Source organism: Cherax quadricarinatus, chromosome 71 (assembly GCF_038502225.1).
Source record: "Cherax quadricarinatus isolate ZL_2023a chromosome 71, ASM3850222v1, whole genome shotgun sequence".
NCBI lineage: Eukaryota > Metazoa > Arthropoda > Malacostraca > Decapoda > Parastacidae > Cherax > Cherax quadricarinatus.
The window spans coordinates 23,849,440-23,868,201 of NC_091362.1; the positions used below are offsets into that span (position 1 = coordinate 23,849,440).

The 18,762-nt window shown below is 39.8% G+C and overlaps 1 protein-coding gene across 2 annotated transcripts in view; it reads right to left on the reverse strand.

Moving 5' to 3' along the window:
* Polr3D (RNA polymerase III subunit C53) overlaps nt 1–18,762 on the reverse strand; it is a 96,991-nt gene that overhangs the window by 68,805 nt on the left and 9,424 nt on the right. For both annotated transcript variants that reach the window (XM_070100182.1, XM_070100183.1), the window contains exon 3: nt 8,045–8,163. In XM_070100182.1, the coding sequence (XP_069956283.1) occupies nt 8,045–8,163 (119 nt within the window). The remainder of the gene's footprint in view (nt 1–8,044; nt 8,164–18,762) is intronic.

Consider the following 18,762-nt stretch of genomic DNA (forward strand, 5'->3'; position numbering starts at 1 on the left):
TCCTCAAGGCTAATTTGTGTGTGCTGTGGAGGGCAAACAGTAAGGCATGGGTCACTAGGGACTTTTTCTATGACTGGTTACACCATGCATTTGCCCCCAATGTGAAAAATTACCTAATTGAAAAGAAATTAGACCTTAAGTGCCTCCTTGTATTAGACAATGCCCCTGGTCATCCTACAGACTTGGCAGAGCGACTTTCTGGGGACAGGAGCTTCATTAAGGTCAAGTTTTTGCCTCCTAATACCACTCATCTCCTGCAGCCCATGGACCAGCAGGTCATTTCCAACTTCAAGAAACTGTACACAAAAGCTATGTTTCAAAAGTGCTTTGTAGTGACCACAGAAACTCAACTGACTCTAAAAGAGTTTTGGAAGGATCACTTTAATATCCTCAACTGTGTAAACCTTATAGGTAAGGCTTGGGAGGGAGTGACTAAGAGGACCTTGAACTCTGCTTGGAAAAAACTGTGGCCAGAGATTAGATTAGATTAGATTTTGCCACCGAAGTGGCTAGTTTATTGTGAACCCCATATCCATCCTGTGGATGGTAGCGCAAGAGCATATGGATACACAAAAGGCCTAGGAACTAGGCCCCAAAGGGTTAACAGGAATACATATGGATTTATATCTACATATCTATAGTTCACTTATCTGTTACAAGCAAATTTAGGAAATTTGCTTAGTATATCTGGTATCTTATTTTCATTAATAAAATATCTTGACATGTCACATAGGTTATTATACTGTCTGTCTCTGTATTCCTCAATAAGTGAACAATTAAGCACATAGTGTTCAAGAGAGTGACCATATGCCTGATCACATAATTTATATTTAGTTTGATCATCATCTGTGTGTCTCCCAAACTGCCAGAAGTACTTGTAACCAAGCCTAAGCCTGGCCACTACAACATCAGTCAGTCTGTTCACATTGCATGTTGCTCCATAAACATACTTATCTACGTTCATGATATCATAGTGGGTTATAGATCTACTCAGGCTTCTAACTGCATTCCTATAACAATCATTTTCATTATTTACTTCTCTCCTAATATTATTCCTAATGCTAGACACAGTTATACCAAAGTTATATTCTACATTCTCCTTCTGGGTACTCTTGTTGGCTAACATATCAACTTTATCATGAAGGAGTAATCCAATGTGTGATGGGATCCATAGCAATTGTACATTAATTCCTTTGTCCCTAATTTTTGAGTATCTATACCTGGCTTCTCCAATGAGCATGTTGTTGGAGTCATTATATGAGTCAAGAGCCTTCAATGATGACATAGAATCAGTAATGATGATAGAGTCAAGCTCAGTGTCATAGGTTAGCTTTAGCACCATGAGGATTGCACTGATGGATCTAAACAGGAGTCTTCTGGCAGGGCTGCATCTGCTCTTGTTGCCACCTCCCTAGTTAAGAACGATAATAAATTTGTTGAGTTAGGCATAAGAATTAACAACTGGGCGTCTACACTGCAAACTGAATTGTTTGCAATCCTGTGGCCAGAATGTGTAGACAAAAGGGATTTTGAAGGGTTTTAGGCTAACCCTGGGAATCCTATGCCAGTTGAGGAATCCATTGTGGCATTGGGGAAGTCTTTGGGGTTGGAGGTTAGTGGGGAGGATGTGGAAGAGTTGGTGGAGGAGGACAATGACAAACTAACCACTGATGAGCTGGTAGATCATCTTCAACAGCAAGAGGCCAGACCTGAGGAAACTGCTTCGGAAGAGGGGATAGAGAAATTGAAGAAGTTGCCTACTTCAAAGATTAAGGAAATGTGTGCAAAGTGGCTTGAAGTGCAAACCTTTTTTGATGAAAATCACCCTCACACAGCTACTGCAAGCCGTGTTGGCAACCTGTACAATGACAATGTTGTGAACCACTTTAGGAAAGTCATACAGGAACGAGAGGTACAGGCCTCTATGGACAGATATGTTGTGCGACAGAAGTCCAGTGACTCTCAAGCTGGACCTAGTGGCATTAAAAGAAGAAGGGAACATAAGAACATAAGAAAGGAGGAACGCTGCAGGAGGCCTGCTGGCCCATACTAGGCAGGTCCTTTACAATTCATCCCACTAACAAAACATTTGCCCAACCCAATTTTCAATGCCACCCAAGAAATAAGCTCTGATGTGAAAGTCCCACTCAAATCCAACCCCTCCCACTCATGTACTTATCCAACCTAGATTTGAAACTACCCAAAGTCCCAGCCTCAATAACCCAACTAGGTAGACTGTTCCACTCATCAACTAACCTATTTCCAAACCAATACTTTCCTATGTCCTTTCTAAATCTAAAGTTATCTAATTTAAATCCATTACTGCGGGTTCTCTCTTGGAGAGACATCCTCAAGACCTTATTAATACATGTATCCCCTTTATTAATACCTATCTTCCACTTATACACTTCGATCAGGTCTCCCCTCATTCTTCGTCTAACAAGTGAATGTAACTTAAGAGTCTTCAATCTTTCTTCATAAGGAAGATTTCTAATGCTATGTATTAATTTAGTCATCCTACGCTGAATGTTTTCTAACGAATTTATGTCCATTTTGTAATACGGAGACCAGAACTGAGCTGCATGATCTAGTTGAGGCCTTACTAATGATGTATAAAGCTGCAGTATGACCTCTGGACTTCTGTTGCTTACACTTCTTGATATAAATCCCAGTAATCTATTTGCCTTATTACGTACGCTTAGGCATTGCTGTCTTGGTTTAAGGTTGCTGCTCACCATAACCCCCAAGTCCTTTTCGCAATCTGTATGGCTAAGTTCTACATCATTTAACTTATAAGTACTAGGGTTATGGGCACTCCCAAGCTTCAGAACCTTGCATTTATCTACATTGAACTGCATCTGCCACTTTTCTGACCAAGAATAGAGTTTGTTTAAATCCTCCTGAAGTTCCATAACATCTACGTTTGAATCAATTATCCTACCTATCTTTGTGTCATCAGCGAATTTGCTCATATCACTAGTAATTCCCTCATCAAGATCATTGATATATATTATAAACAACAACGGGCCCAAGACTGATCCCTGTGGAACGCCACTTGTTACAGATCCCCACTCGGACTTAACCCCATTTATGGACACTCTCTGGTTCCTGTCAGTGAGCCATGACTCGATCCACGAGAGCACTTTTCCCCCAATGCCATAGAGCTGCCACTTTCTTTAACAGTCTATGGTGCGGAACTCTATCAAAAGCCTTACTAAAATCTAAGTAAATAATATCAAATTCTTTATTGTGGTCAACAGCCTCAAAAGCTTTACTGAAGAAAGTTAATAAATTAGTTAGACAAGACCGGCCTCTTGTGAATCCATGCTGAGTATCATTAATCAAGCTATGCTTATCGAGATGGCTTCTTATAATCTCAGCTATAATTGACTCTAGTAATTTGCCTACAATTGAGGTCAGGCTTATTGGGCGGTAATTTGACGGTAACGACTTGTTCCCTGTTTTAAAAATAGGAATTACATTAGCCATCTTCCACATATCAGACACTACACCTGTTTGAAGAGATAAATTAAAAATATTAGTTAATGGTTCACAGAGTTCCATTTTGCATTCCTTAAGAACCCTTGAAAAAACCTCATCAGGGCCCGGCGACTTATTTTGCTTCAGTCTGTCTATCTGCTTCACAACCATCTCACTAGTGACTGTGATGTTACATAATTTATCTTCTTCTAGCCCACTGTAAAAATTAATTACTGGAATATTGTTAGTGTCTTCCTGTGTAAAAACTGAGAGAAAATAATTATTTAAAATCAAGCACATTTCATTCTCTTTGTCAGTAAGGTGCCCATAGTTATTTTTAAGGGGACCTATCTTATCTCTAACTTTTGTTCTATAGACCTGGAAAAAACTTTTTGGGTTAGTTTTAGAATCCCTAGCAACTTTAATTTCATAGTCCCTTTTAGCTTTTCTTATCCCCTTTTTAATGTCCCTCTTAATGTCAATATACTGATTCATAAGATGACCCTCACTTCTTTTGATATGCCTATAAATTCCTTTCTTATGCCCTAGTAGATATTTGAGCCTATTATTCATCCTTTTTGGGTCATTTCTATTTGATCTAATTTCTTTATATGGGATAAATGCTCTTTGAGCAGCATGTATAGTGTTCAGAAAACTGTCATATTGATAGCTCTCTTCGTTACCCCAGTCAACAGATGATAAGTGTTCTCTAAGCCCATCGTAATCTGCTAAGCGAAAATCTGGGACTGTTACTGAGTTATCGCTACTATCGTACTTCCATTCAATGCTAAATGTAATTGATTTGTGGTCGCTAGCACCCAGTTCCTCTGAAATTTCTAAATTATTATTGTAGGTTCTGTCACAAACTGCTTCAAAAAACAATCCTGAAATACTTCTAAGAAGTCGTATGATTCTAAATTCCCAGTCAAGAAATTCCAATCAACATGACTAAAGTTAAAGTCTCCTAGAATTACTACATTATCGTGCCTTGTGGCCTTAACAATTTCCTCCCATAGTAGTTTCCCTTGGTCCCTATCTAAGTTTGGGGGACGGTATATCACTCCTAAAATCAGTTTTTCATGCCCCTCTGAAAATTCTATCCAAACAGACTCTGTATGTGTTACTTCAGACTTAATACCTGTTTTTATGCAACAGTTCAAGCGATCTCGGACATACAATGCCACCCCACCCCCCTTCCCAATACTTCTATCTTCTTGGAACAATTTAAAACCCTGAATATGACATTCCGCAGGCATGTCCCAACTTTTTGAATTAAACCACGTCTCAATTAAGGCAAATACATCAATGTTACCTGCACTAGCAACTAATCTCAACTCGTCCATCTTATTCCTAGCACTACGGCAATTAGCATAATAAACATTGAAAGACTCTCCTTTCTCTTTACCCTTCCTGCTCATTTCTATTTTTCTACTAAACCTATTCCTGTCCTTATCACCCAAGGTCCCTGGCTTTTCAATATCTACCTCGTTCTTATTATTACTAGTTCCCCTAGAACTCATAATATTACTACACTGGGACTTCACTGTTTTCCTGCCAAAACTCTGGAAAAGGACTTGCTACCTCAAGTCCTAATGGAAGGGGATTCCCCTTCTAAACATTAACAACTTTGACACTCTCCCCTCCTCCCATTCCATCAATCATCACCAGATCTTCATTAAAGGTAAGTGTCATGTATTCTATTGTTAGTAGAGTACTACAAACTGGGCATGTCTTCTTCAGTTTGTGTGCATTAAACTTAATATTTCATGTGGTAAAATTTTTTTTTCATACTTTTGGGTGTCTTGCATGGATTAATTTGATTTCCATTATTTCTTATGGGGAAAATTGATTCGCTTTTCGATAATTTTGGTTTACGATGAGCTCTCAGGAATGGATTAATATCACAAACCGGGGGTCCACTGTATATATATCCTAGGTAGTAGGTTGGTAGACAGCAACCGCCCAGGGAGGTACTACTGTCCTGCCAAGTGAGTGTAAACGAAAGCCTGTAATTGTTTTACATGATGGTAGGATTGCTGGTGTCCATTTTTCTGTCTCATAAACATGCAAGGTTTCAGGTATGTCTTGCTACTTCTACTTACACTTAGGTCACACTACACATACATGTACAAGCATATATATATACACACCCCTCTGGGTTTTCTTCTATTTTCTTACTAGTTCTTGTTTGTGTTTATTTCCTCTTACCTCCATGGGGAAGTGGAACAGAATTCTTCCTCCGTAAGCCATGCGTGTTGAGAGAGGCGACTAAAATGCTGGGAGCAAGGGGCTGGTAACCTCTTCTCCTGTATATATTACTAAATGTAAAAGGAGAAACTTTCATTTTTCCTTTTGGGCCACCCCACCTTGGTGGGATACGGCCGGTGTGTTGAAAGAAGAAAAAGAAATAGTGAAAGTGTTGAATGATGGTTTATTCACACATTTCACAACATGCTACAAATTTAGTTTTTTCCACACAGTGACTCTTGGTTTATAATGCAGTGGTATTTTAGAAGATGACAACATAAAAAGATTTCAAGTAAAGTTGCAGTCTCAGCTGCTTTACCCATCATTGCCAATGCTCCATTAGTACAAACGTTGATGAGTTTACTAGGCATGACTTTACTCTGTCAAATATATCTGGTCCTCTTGTTTTTCAATGAAGTGGCTCAAGACTAATAAGTTCTTCAAAGATGTTAAAATTTTCATCTTATAAAAATGATTAACTGGGCTACATCACATATGTCAGCAGAATCATCCAAGGGTAAAGAAAAGAAAGTACAAGCATGGGAAAGGTCTTTACGTTGTTCAGATACACCATGGGAAAGTTCTTTGGTGTGTCTTTTAACTGTTTGCTTTGACAGAGCAATTTTGTCTACTTTTCTTTCAATATTTTTATCACCAAGGAAAAAAAAAAAAAAAAAGGTTATAAGTATGACCATAATTTTTAAAGGGGTGGACTGGTAAGCCAGTGGAAGGCCTCAGTCAGATGACCAAAAGCTCCAACAGCGGGTCATCGTCTGACTAAGACCCGCATCAGGAAATGCTTGTCCTATTTCCTGATGAACTTTACCTAACCTATCACCAAGACAACTCGCAAATATTGGAGATAAGGTTTAGTTCCTTCTCTCTCAGAGAAAGGGTTCCATTTTTTAGCCAATGCAAAGGCAGTTTTACAGGATGCTTCCATTACTGCCAAACTTTTACAACTTCTTTTAACAAATATATTTTGTCTTCTTTTTATTCATCCTTTTATTAAATCACATACCCTTTCTGTAACTCAGATCCAAGCACTAACTTCAGTTTCTCTTCTATTTCAGCCTGATTTTTTATAGCATATTAAGATCATGTCTTCTATTATTTGAGAGTGCTTTCATAAACAATACACAACGGTTTTCCTGACGGACCCACCAATAAATAACAACTCATTTTCCCAAGGCTCATTAAATTGATGCTTTCACTTTATGCTTTTCTTTTGCACTGTGATGGGTAACTAACTGTAAAAACAAAGCTTAAATTTCAAAAAGTGCATAACTTAAATTGTTCACAAAGACCAAGGCACTACTCTACAGAATGAGTGTCAATTGTAAACTGACTGGTAAAAGCTTGTGACACACTGCAGCCACTGCTCGTGCCCTGCACCTCAAGTTCAAAAAAGTATCAAATTTGCACACTCATGGAACAATTCCTGTACAAAAGTTGCTCTTTGTGCAATGTTCCTGATAAGGGCAGAACACTGTGTGGTGAATATATAGCAACTTATAAATGCAGTGTGGGTGTTCACTGCAATTTGTTCCTAGTCTTACTCACTGAATATTTTTTAAATGAAAACAGATTAATATGAAAGATGACATTCGCTACATGATGTGCATAAAATAATAAAACTGCTAAAAATGACTGCTAAGTTTTAGATTTATTCTTAGTAAAACTTTTCTAGCTATAAGTTACTTAAATTTCTTTTATAATTTTTTCTTCAAATCAGTTATTGCTTAATACTTTTTGTATGAGTAGGTTTTTTTTATTATTACTACAGTGCAATGAACCACTTCCAATCATGCAATGCACCACTTTGGTGCATGCACCATAGGTTGGTCATCCCTACCTTAGATAATGATGATGACTGGAAGATGCTGCAGGTTCTTCGGCAAGTGGGCCTCATGGTGACACCAGGGTTTGCTCCAGTTATTAGCTCCCAAAGCTACCTCTGTATAAATTTTTTTTTTGTTCTCTTGTCTATCTCTCACTAAGTTATTTCCTAGAATTGTGCTTAAAAATTATTTAAGGTAGGCTTTGGAAAGGTCTTATTACCAATGTGCAGTATGAGACTATAATGTGCAATAAGCAGAAAGCAATTACATAATATTAGGTAACCTAACCTATGTGTATGAGACATATTACTGAAGTCTACATATAGCACCATTCATCCATGTCTACTGACTATAAATTACAGGCTACAGTAATATAAATGGTGATAACTTTTTAATTATACAATTTATGAATGAAAATTTTCATACAAAAGTATTCTTGTTTGACAGTTGAAACAGTAATTTCTTGTATGATTTACCTTCACCAAAAAGAGAACCTGTAGTCTGGATAAACTCTCTTCCACGGCTTCTGCCTCGACCTCCCTCCTTTTTATCACGTTCACGATTACGTTTTGGTGCTTTATCTGGATGTGTTTCTCTGAAAGAACGAGTGTCTTTATTTATATATATAGAAGTATATATATATATATATATATATATATATATATATATATATATATATATATATATATATATATATATATATATATATATATATATATATAGATCTATATATAATTGTATATATATATATATATATATATATATATATATATATATATATATATATATATATATATACATAATTTTTTTTTATCACACTGGCCGATTCCCACCAAGGCAGGGTGGCCCAAAAAAGAAAAACTTTCACCATCATTCACTCCATCACTGTCTTGCCAGAAGGGTGCTTTACACTACAGTTTTTAAACTGCAACATTAACACCCCTCCTTCATAGTGCAGGCACTGTACTTCCCATCTCCAGGACTCAAGTCTGGCCTGCCGGTTTCCCTGAACCCCTTCATAAATGTTACTTTGCTCACACTCCAACAGCACGTCAAGTATTAAAAACTATTTGTCTCCATTCACTCCTATCAAACATGCTCATGCATGCCTGCTGGAAGTCCAAGCCCCTCGCACACAAAACCTCCTTTACCCCCTCCCTCCAACCTTTCCTAGGCCGACCCCTACCCCGCCTTTCTTCCACTACAGACTGATACACTCTTGAAGTCATTCTGTTTCGCTCCATTCTCTCCACATGTCCGAACCACCTCAACAACCCTTCCTCAGCCCTCTGGACAACAGTTTTGGTAATCCCGCACCTCCTCCTAACTTCCAAACTACAAATTCTCTGCATTATATTCACATCACACATTGGTGGTGTGGTGTGAATATATATATATATATATATATATATATATATATATATATATATATATATATATATATATATATATATATATATATATATATATATATATATATATTTTTTTTTTTTTTTTTTTCAACAAGTCGGCCGTCTCCCACCGAGGCAGGGTGACCCAAAAAAAAGAAAGAAAATCCCCAAAAAGAAAATACTTTCATCATCATTCAACACTTTCACCACACTCACACATTATCACTGCTTTTGCAGAGGTGCTCAGAATACAACAGCTTAGAAGCATATACGTATAGAGATACACAACATATCCCTCCAAACTGCCAATATCCCAAACCCCTCCTTTAAAGTGCAGGCATTGTACTTCCCATTTCCAGGACTCAAGTCCGACTATATGAAAATAACCGGTTTCCCTGAATCCCTTCACTAAATATTACCCTGCTCACACTCCAACAGATCGTCAGGTCCCAAGTATCATTCGTCTCCATTCACTCCTATCTAACACGCTCATGCACGCTTGCTGGAAATCAAAGCCCCTCACCCACAAAACCTCCTTTACCCCCTCTTTCCAACCCTTTCGAGGACGACCCCTACCCCTCTTTCCTTCCCCTATAGATTTATATGCTTTCCATGTCATTCTACTTTGATCCATTCTCTCTAAATGACCAAACCACCTCAACAACCCCTCTTCTGCCCTCTGACTAATGCTTTTATTAACTCCACACCTTCTCCTAATTTCCACACTCCGAATTTTCTGCATAATATTTACACCACACATTGCCCTTAGACAGGACATCTCCACTGCCTCCAACCGTCTCCTCGCTGCTGCATTTACCACCCAAGCTTCACATCTATATAAGAGTGTTGGTACTACTATACTTTCATACATTCCCTTCTTTGCCTCCATAGATAACGTTTTTTGACTCCACATATACCTCAACGCACCACTCACCTTTTTTCCCTCATCAATTCTATGATTAACCTCATCCTTCATAAATCCATCCGCCGACACGTCAACTCCCAAGTACTATCTGAAAACATTCACTTCTTCCATACTCCTCCTCCCCAATTTGATATCCAATTTTTCTTTATCTAAATCATTTGATACCCTCATCACCTTACTCTTTTCTATGTTCACTTTCAACTTTCTACCTTTACACACATTCTCAAACTCATCCACTAACCTTTGTAATTTTTCTTTAGAATCTCCCATAAGCACAGTATCATCAGCAAAAAGTAACTGTGTCAATTCCCATTTTGAATTTGATTCCCCATAATTTAATCCCACCCCTCTCCCGAACACCCTAGCATTTACTTCTTTTACAACCCCATCTATAAATATATTAAACAACTATGGTGACATTACACATCCCTGTCTAAGACCTACTTTTACCGGGAAGTATTCTCCCTCTCTTCTACACACCCTAACCTGAGCCTCACTATCCTCATAAAAGCTCTTTACAGCATTTAGTAACTTACCACCTATTCCATATACTTGCAACATCTGCCACATTGCTCCTCTATCCACTCTATCATATGCCTTTTCTAAATCCATAAATGCAATAAAAACTTCCCTACCTTTATCTGAATACTGTTCACATATATGCTTCAATGTAAACACTTGATCTACACATCCCCTACCCACTCTGAAGCCTCCTTGCTCGTCCGCAATTCTACATTCTGTCTTACCTCTAATTCTTTCAATTATAACCCTACCGTATACTTTTCCTGGTATACTCAGTAAACTTATTCCTCTATAATTTTTACAATCTCTTTTGTCCCCTTTCCCTTTATATAAAGGGACTATACATGCTCTCTGCCAATCCCTAGGTACCTTCCCCTCTTTCATACATTTATTAAACAAAAGTACCAACCACTCCAACACTATATCCCCCCCTGCTTTTAACATTTCTGTCATGATCCCATCAGTTCCAGCTGCTTTACCCCCTTTCATTCTACGTAATATCTATATATATATATATATATATATATATATATATATATATATATATATATATATATATATATATATATATATATATATATATATATATATATATAATATATATATATATATATTTTATTTATTATCACACTGGCCGATTCCCACCAAGGCAGGGTGGCCCGAAAAAGAAAAACTTTCACCATCATTCACTCCATCACTGTCTTGCCAGAAGGGTGCTTTACACTACAGTTTTTAAACTGCAACATTAACACCCCTCCTTCAGAGTGCAGGCACTGTACTTCCCATCTCCAGGACTCAAGTCCGGCCTGCCGGTTTCCCTGAATCCCTTCATAAATGTTACTTTGCTCACACTCCAACAGCACGTCAAGTATTAAAAATCATTTGTCTCCATTCACTCCTATCAAACACGCTCACGCATGCCTGCTGGAAGTCCAAGCCCCTCGCACACAAAACCTCCTTTACCCCCTCCCTCCAACCCTTCCTAGGCCGACCCCTACCCCGCCTTCCTTCCACTACAGACTGATACACTCTTGAAGTCATTCTGTTTCGCTCCATTCTCTCTACATGTCCGAACCACCTCAACAACCCTTCCTCAGCCCTCTGGACAACAGTTTTGGTAATCCCGCACCTCCTCCTAACTTCCAAACTACGAATTCTCTGCATTATATTCACACCACACATTGCCCTCAGACATGACATCTCCACTGCCTCCAGCCTTCTCCTCGCTGCAACATTCATCACCCACGCCTCACACCCATATAAGAGCGTTGGTAAAACTATACTCTCATACATTCCCCTCTTTGCCTCCAAGGACAAAGTTCTTTGTCTCCACAGACTCCTAAGTGCACCACTCACTCTTTTTCCCTCATCAATTCTATGATTCACCTCATCCTTCATAGACCCATCCGCTGACACGTCCACTCCCAAATATCTGAATACGTTCACCTCCTCCATACTCTCTCCCTCCAATCTGATATTCAATCTTTCATCACCTAATCTTTTTGTTATCCTCATAACCTTACTCTTTCCTGTATTCACCTTTAATTTTCTTCTTTTGCACACCCTACCAAATTCATCCACCAATCTCTGCAACTTCTCTTCAGAATCTCCCAAGAGCACAGTGTCATCAGCAAAGAGCAGCTGTGACAACTCCCACTTTGTGTGTGATTCTTTATCTTTTAACTCCACGCCTCTTGCCAAGACCCTCGCATTTACTTCTCTTACAACCCCATCTATAAATATATTAAACAACCACGGTGACATCACACATCCTTGTCTAAGGCCTACTTTTACTGGGAAAAAATTTCCCTCTTTCCTACATACTCTAACTTGAGCCTCACTATCCTCGTAAAAACTCTTCACTGCTTTCAGTAACCTACCTCCTACACCATACACTTGCAACATCTGCCACATTGCCCCCCTATCCACCCTGTCATACGCCTTTTCCAAATCCATAAATGCCACAAAGACCTCTTTAGCCTTATCTAAATACTGTTCACTTATATGTTTCACTGTAAACATCTGGTCCACACACCCCCTACCTTTCCTAAAGCCTCCTTGTTCATCTGCTATCCTATTCTCCGTCTTACTCTTAATTCTTTCAATTATAACTCTACCATACACTTTACCAGGTACACTCAACAGACTTATCCCCCTATAATTTTTGCACTCTCTTTTATCCCCTTTGCCTTTATACAAAGGAACTATGCATGCTCTCTGCCAATCCCTAGGTACCTTACCCTCTTCCATACATTTATTAAATAATTGCACCAACCACTCCAAAACTATATCCCCACCTGCTTTTAACATTTCTATCTTTATCCCATCAATCCCGGCTGCCTTACCCCCTTTCATTTTACCTACTGCCTCACGAACTTCCCCCACACTCACAACTGGCTCTTCCTCACTCCTACAAGATGTTATTCCTCCTTGCCCTATACACGAAATCACAGCTTCCCTATCTTCATCAACATTTAACAATTCCTCAAAATATTCCCTCCATCTTCCCAATACCTCTAACTCTCCATTTAATAACTCTCCTCTCCTATTTTTAACTGACAAATCCATCTGTTCTCTAGGCTTATATATAATATATATATATATATATATATATATATATATATATATATATATATATATATATATATATATATATATATATACACACACACACACACACAAATAACCCGTACATAATAGAGAGAAGCTTACGACGACGTTATGTGTGTATCGTTCCAGTCACAGTATTGTGCCTTTTTTTGTTATTTGATATATATATATATATATATATATATATATATATATATATATATATATATATATATATATATATATATATATATATATATATATATATATACAGTGGACCCCCGCATACCGATGGCATCACATAACGATTAATCCGCATACCGCTTGCTTTAATCGCCAAAATTTTGCCTCACATACCGCTTAAAAACCCGCTCACCGATTTTCGTCCGAGACGCGTCCAATGTGCGGCCTGAGCCACGCTCACATGTTCCGCCGGTGGCATTGTTTACCAGCCAGCCTCCGCGGTAACATCCAAGCATACAATCGGAATATTTCGTATTATTACAGTGTTTTCGGTGCTTTTTCTGGAAAATAAGTGACCATGGGCCCCAAGAAAGCTTCTAGTGCCAACCCTACAGCAATAAGGGTGAGAATTACAATAGAGATGAAGAAAAAGATCATTGATAAGTATGAAAGTGGAGTGTGTGTCTCCGAGCTGGCCAGGTTGTATAATACAGTGGACCCCCGCATAACGATGGCATCACATAGCGATTAATCCGCATACCGCTTGCTTTAATCGCAAAAATTTTGCCCCGCATAGCGATTAAAAACCCGCTCACCGATTTTCGTCCGAGACGCGTCCAATGTGCGCCCTCAGCCAGCCTCACATGTGCCGCCCGTGCCATTGTTTACCAGCCAGCCTCCGCGGTAACATCCAAGCATACACTCGGAATATTTCGTATTATTACAGTGTTTTCGGTGCTGTTTCTGGAAAATAAGTGACCATGGGCCCCAAGAAAGCTTCTAGTGCCAACCGTACACCAATAAGGGTGAGAATTCCAATAGAAATGAAGAAAGAGATCATTGATAAGTATGAAAGTGGAGTGCGTATCGCCGACCTAGTCAAGTTGTACAAGAAACCCCAATCAACCATCGCTACTATTGTGGGCACCAGAAAGACAATCAAGGAAGCTGTTCTTGCCAAAGGTTTAACTGTGTTTTCGAAACAAAGATTGCAAGTGATGGAAGATGTTGAGAGACTCTTATTGGTGTGGATAAATGAAAAACAGCTAGCAGGAGATAGCGTCTCTCAAGCGATCATATGTGAAAAGGCTAGGAAGTTGCATGAGGATTTAATTAAAAAAAATGCCTGCAACTAGTGATGATGTGAGTGAATTTAAGGCCAGCAAAGGTTGGTTTGAGAGATTTAAGAAGCGTAGTGGCATCCATAGTGTGATAAGGCATGGTGAGGCTGCCAGTTCGGACCACAAAGCGGCTGAAAAATATGTGCAGGAATTCAAGGAGTACATAGACAGTGAAGGACTGAAACCTGAGCAAGTGTTTAATTGTGATGAAACAGGCCTGTTCTGGAAGAAAATGCCAAGCAGGACCTACATTACTCAGGAAGAAAAGGCACTCCCAGGACATAAGCCTATGAAAGACAGGCTTACTTTGTTGATGTGTGCCAATGCTAGTGGTGATTGCAAAGTTAAGCCTTTATTAGTGTATCATTCTGAAACTCCCAGAGCGTTCAGGCAAAAGAATGTCCTCAAGGATAATTTGTGTGTGCTGTGGAGGGCAAACAGTAAGGCATGGGTCACTAGGGACTTTTTCTATAACTGGTTACACCATGCATTTGCCCCCAATGTGAAAGATTACCTAACTGAAAAGAAATTAGACCTTAAGTGCCTCCTGGTGTTAGACAATGCCCCTGGTCATCCTACAGACGTGGCAGAGCGACTTTATGGGGACATGAGCTTCATTAAGGTGAAGTTTTTGCCTCCTAATACCACTCCTCTCCTGCAGCCCATGGACCAGCAGGTTATTGCAAACTTCAAAAAACTGTACACAAAAGCTCTGTTTGAAAGGTGCTTTGTAGTGACCTCAGAAACTCAACTGACTCTAAGAGAGTTTTGGAGAGAGCACTTTAATATCCTCAATTGTGTAAACCTTATAGGTAAGGCTTGGGAGGGAGTGACTAAGAAGACCTTGAACTCTGCTTGGAAGAAACTGTGGCCAGAATGTGTAGACAAAAGGGATTTTGAAGGGTTTGAGGCTAACCCTGAGAGGATTATGCCACTTGAGGAATCCATTGTGGCATTGGGAAAGTCCTTGGGGTTGGAGGTTAGTGGGGAGGATGTGGAAGAGTTGGTGGAGGACAATGAAGAACTAACCACTGATGAGCTGATAGATCAACTTCAACAGCAAGAGGCCAGACCTGAGGAAACTGGTTCAGAGGAGGGGAGAGAGAAATTGAAGAAGTTGCCTACTACAAAGATTAAGGAAATCTGTGCAAAGTGGCTTGAAGTGCAAACCTTCATGGATGAAAATCACCCTCACACAGCTATTGCAAGCCGTGCTGGTGATTATTACACTGACAATGTTGTGAAACACTTTAGGGAAGTCATAAAGGAACGAGAGGTACAGGCCACTATGGACAGATATGTTGTGCGAAAGAAGTCCAGTGACTCTGAAGCTGGTCCTAGTGGCATTAAAAGAAGAAGGGAAGTAACCCCAGAAAAGGACTTGCCACCTCAAGTCTTAATGGAAGGGGATTCCCCTTCTAAACACTAACACTCTCTCTCCCCTCCTCCCATCCCATCAATCATCACCAGATCTTCAATAAAAGTAAGTGTCATGTAAGTGTGCATGCCTTTTTCAGTTTGTGTGTATTAAAATTAACATTTCATGTGGTAAAAAAAATTTTTTTTCATACTTTTGGGTGTCTTGCACGGATTAATTTTATTTCCATTATTTCTTATGGGGAAAATTCATTCACATACCGATTATTTCGCATAACAATTACCCCTCTTGCACGGATTAAAATCGTTATGCGGGGGTCCACTGTAAACCCCAATCAACCATCGCTACTATTGGTGGTACAGCTGCTGCTGCTGCTGCACTGTCAGCTGCTGCTGCTGCTGTAGCATCGTCTGCTGCTGCTGTAACATCGTCTGTTGCTGCTGTAGCGTCGTCTGTTGCTGCTGTACCACCGTCAGCTGCTGCTGCTGCTGTAGCATCGTCTGCTGCTGCTGTAACATCGTCTGTTGCTGCTGTAGCATCGTCTGCTGCTGCTGTAGCATCGTCTGTTGCTGCTGTACCACCGTCAGCTGCTGCTGCTGCTGTAGCATCGTCTGCTGCTGCTGTAGCATCGTCTGCTGCTGCTGTAGCATCGTCTGCTGCTGCTGTAGCATCGTCTGTTGCTGCTGTACCACCGTCAGCTGCTGCTGCTGCTGCTGTAGCATCGTCTGCTGCTGCTGTAGCATCGTCTGCTGCTGCTGTAGCATCGTCTGTTGCTGCTGTACCACCGTCAGCTGCTGCTGCTGCTGTAGCATCGTCTGCTGCTGCTGTAACATCGTCTGTTGCTGCTGTAGCATCGTCTGCTGCTGCTGTAGCATCGTCTGCTGCTGCTGTAGCATCGTCTGTTGCTGCTGTACCACCGTCAGCTGCTGCTGCTGCTGTAGCATCGTCTGCTGCTGCTGTAGCATCGTCTGCTGCTGCTGTAGCATCGTCTGTTGCTGCTGTACCACCGTCAGCTGCTGCTGCTGCTGTAGCATCGTCTGCTGCTGCTGTAGCATCGTCTGCTGCTGCTGTAGCATCGTCTGTTGCTGCTGTACCACCGTCAGCTGCTGCTGCTGCTGTAGCATCGTCTGCTGCTGCTGTAGCATCGTCTGCTGCTGCTGTAGCATCGTCTGTTGCTGCTGTACCACCGTCAGCTGCTGCTGCTGCTGTAGCACCGTTGTTGGTGTGGCTTATTGAGAATACCAAGAAACAATTAACCCCAGAGGATTTGCCACCCAGGATAACCCAAAAAAGTCAGTGTCATCGAAGACTGTCTAACTTATTTCCATTGGGGTCCTTAATCTTGTCTCCCAGGATGCAACCCACACAAGTCGACTAACACCCAGGTGAACAGGGAAAAATGCCTGGAACTAGTGCTCATATTGGTGAATTTAAAGCCAGCAAAGGTTGGTTTGAGAGATTTAAGAATCGTAGTGGCATACACAGTGTGATAAGGCCTGTTCTGGAAGAAAATGCCAAACAGGACCTACAGTACTCAGGAGGAAAAGGCACTCCCAGGACACAGTGTCTCATCAGTCATTGCTGCATCTTCAATAAAGGTAAGTGTCATTTATTCTTCATTTAGTAGACTAGTACATGCACAATATATACTGTGCATGTACTACTCTACTATTGTGCATGTATCCTTCTCTTTGTGTGTGGGAAAATGTATATTTCATGTGGTAAAATTTTTTTTTTCATACTTTTGGGTGTCTTGCACGGATTAATTTGATTTCCATTATTTCTTATGGGGAAAATTCATTCGCATACCGATTATTTCGCATAACAATGACCCCTCTTGCACGGATTAAAATCAGTATGCAGGGGTCCACTGTATATAAAATTTATTATTAATAAATTACATAAACAAATTTTATTTTCAAAAGGCATTTATATAACTGTATCAAAAGTAGGTAACATTTCATATATTTTTTGAGAGGTTCTTGGTTATGCAGAGTACAGTGGTACCCTGAGTTTTGGCCATAATTCGTTCCAAAAGGCTGTTCGAGTGCCGTTACCAAATGAATTTGTTCCCATTAGAAATAATGTAAATTAGATTAGTCCATTTCAGACCCCCAAAAACACTTACAATAATACACTTACATAACTGTTCGAGTTGGGAGCTGTATGAAACTCGGAGTACCACTGTATAGCTTAAGTTACATTAACAGAATGCCATAATAATTAATTAATGTGTGTGAGGATAAAATTATGAAATGTAATTATTATTTTAACAACAAAATTCATGCTGAACTGTCACACAAAAACCTAAATTTCCATGTTAAAAAGAATATTAAGTAATCTGCCAGTGCTAAGTTTAGTGTAAACTTGTTCTCTAGCATTTATATGCATTTATAAGTGAATAAAAGGGTGTTCCACTTTACGGTGGTAGCCTGGGACCTAACCCGCCATATAAGTGGAGCCCTATGGTCTAGTATTTTAATGAAGTAAAAAATTGATAGTCATGTTTTTTAACACACTGGTCATCTCCAGCTGAGGTAGGAAGACCTGAAAAAGAAGAGTTTCACCATCACTCACTCCATCATTGTCTTACTAGAGGCATGCCAGTACTACAATTCAGATGGCCCTTCTTTAAAGTGCAGGCCCTATACTTCCCACCACCAGGGCTCAGGTCCAGCTAACTGGTTTCCATGAATCCTCAAATATTACCTTTCTCACAAGAGGAAGGATTTTTCTCCACTTCTCCAAGGAGATGAAAGGAAATGACTAAGAAAAAGAGCTATTAAGAAAATAGTTGAAAACTTATACAGCTTCTCCTCACTTAACGACCAAGTTCCGTTCCTAAGACCAGGTCGGTGAACAAATTCATTGCTAAGTGAAGAGCATACTATAATGGTAGTAGGTTGGTGTTAACCATCTTTGATATTGTTTTAATGTCACCTTGTTGTTGTTGTGGTTTATAGGGCCACTGACAGCATACACTAATGTCACCTTTGCACCACTTACATTGCTAGTATACAGTAGACCGTTGTTTAACTTGGTTTTGTCTGGCACGTTTTGGTTATAGCATGACTGAAGAATTGCG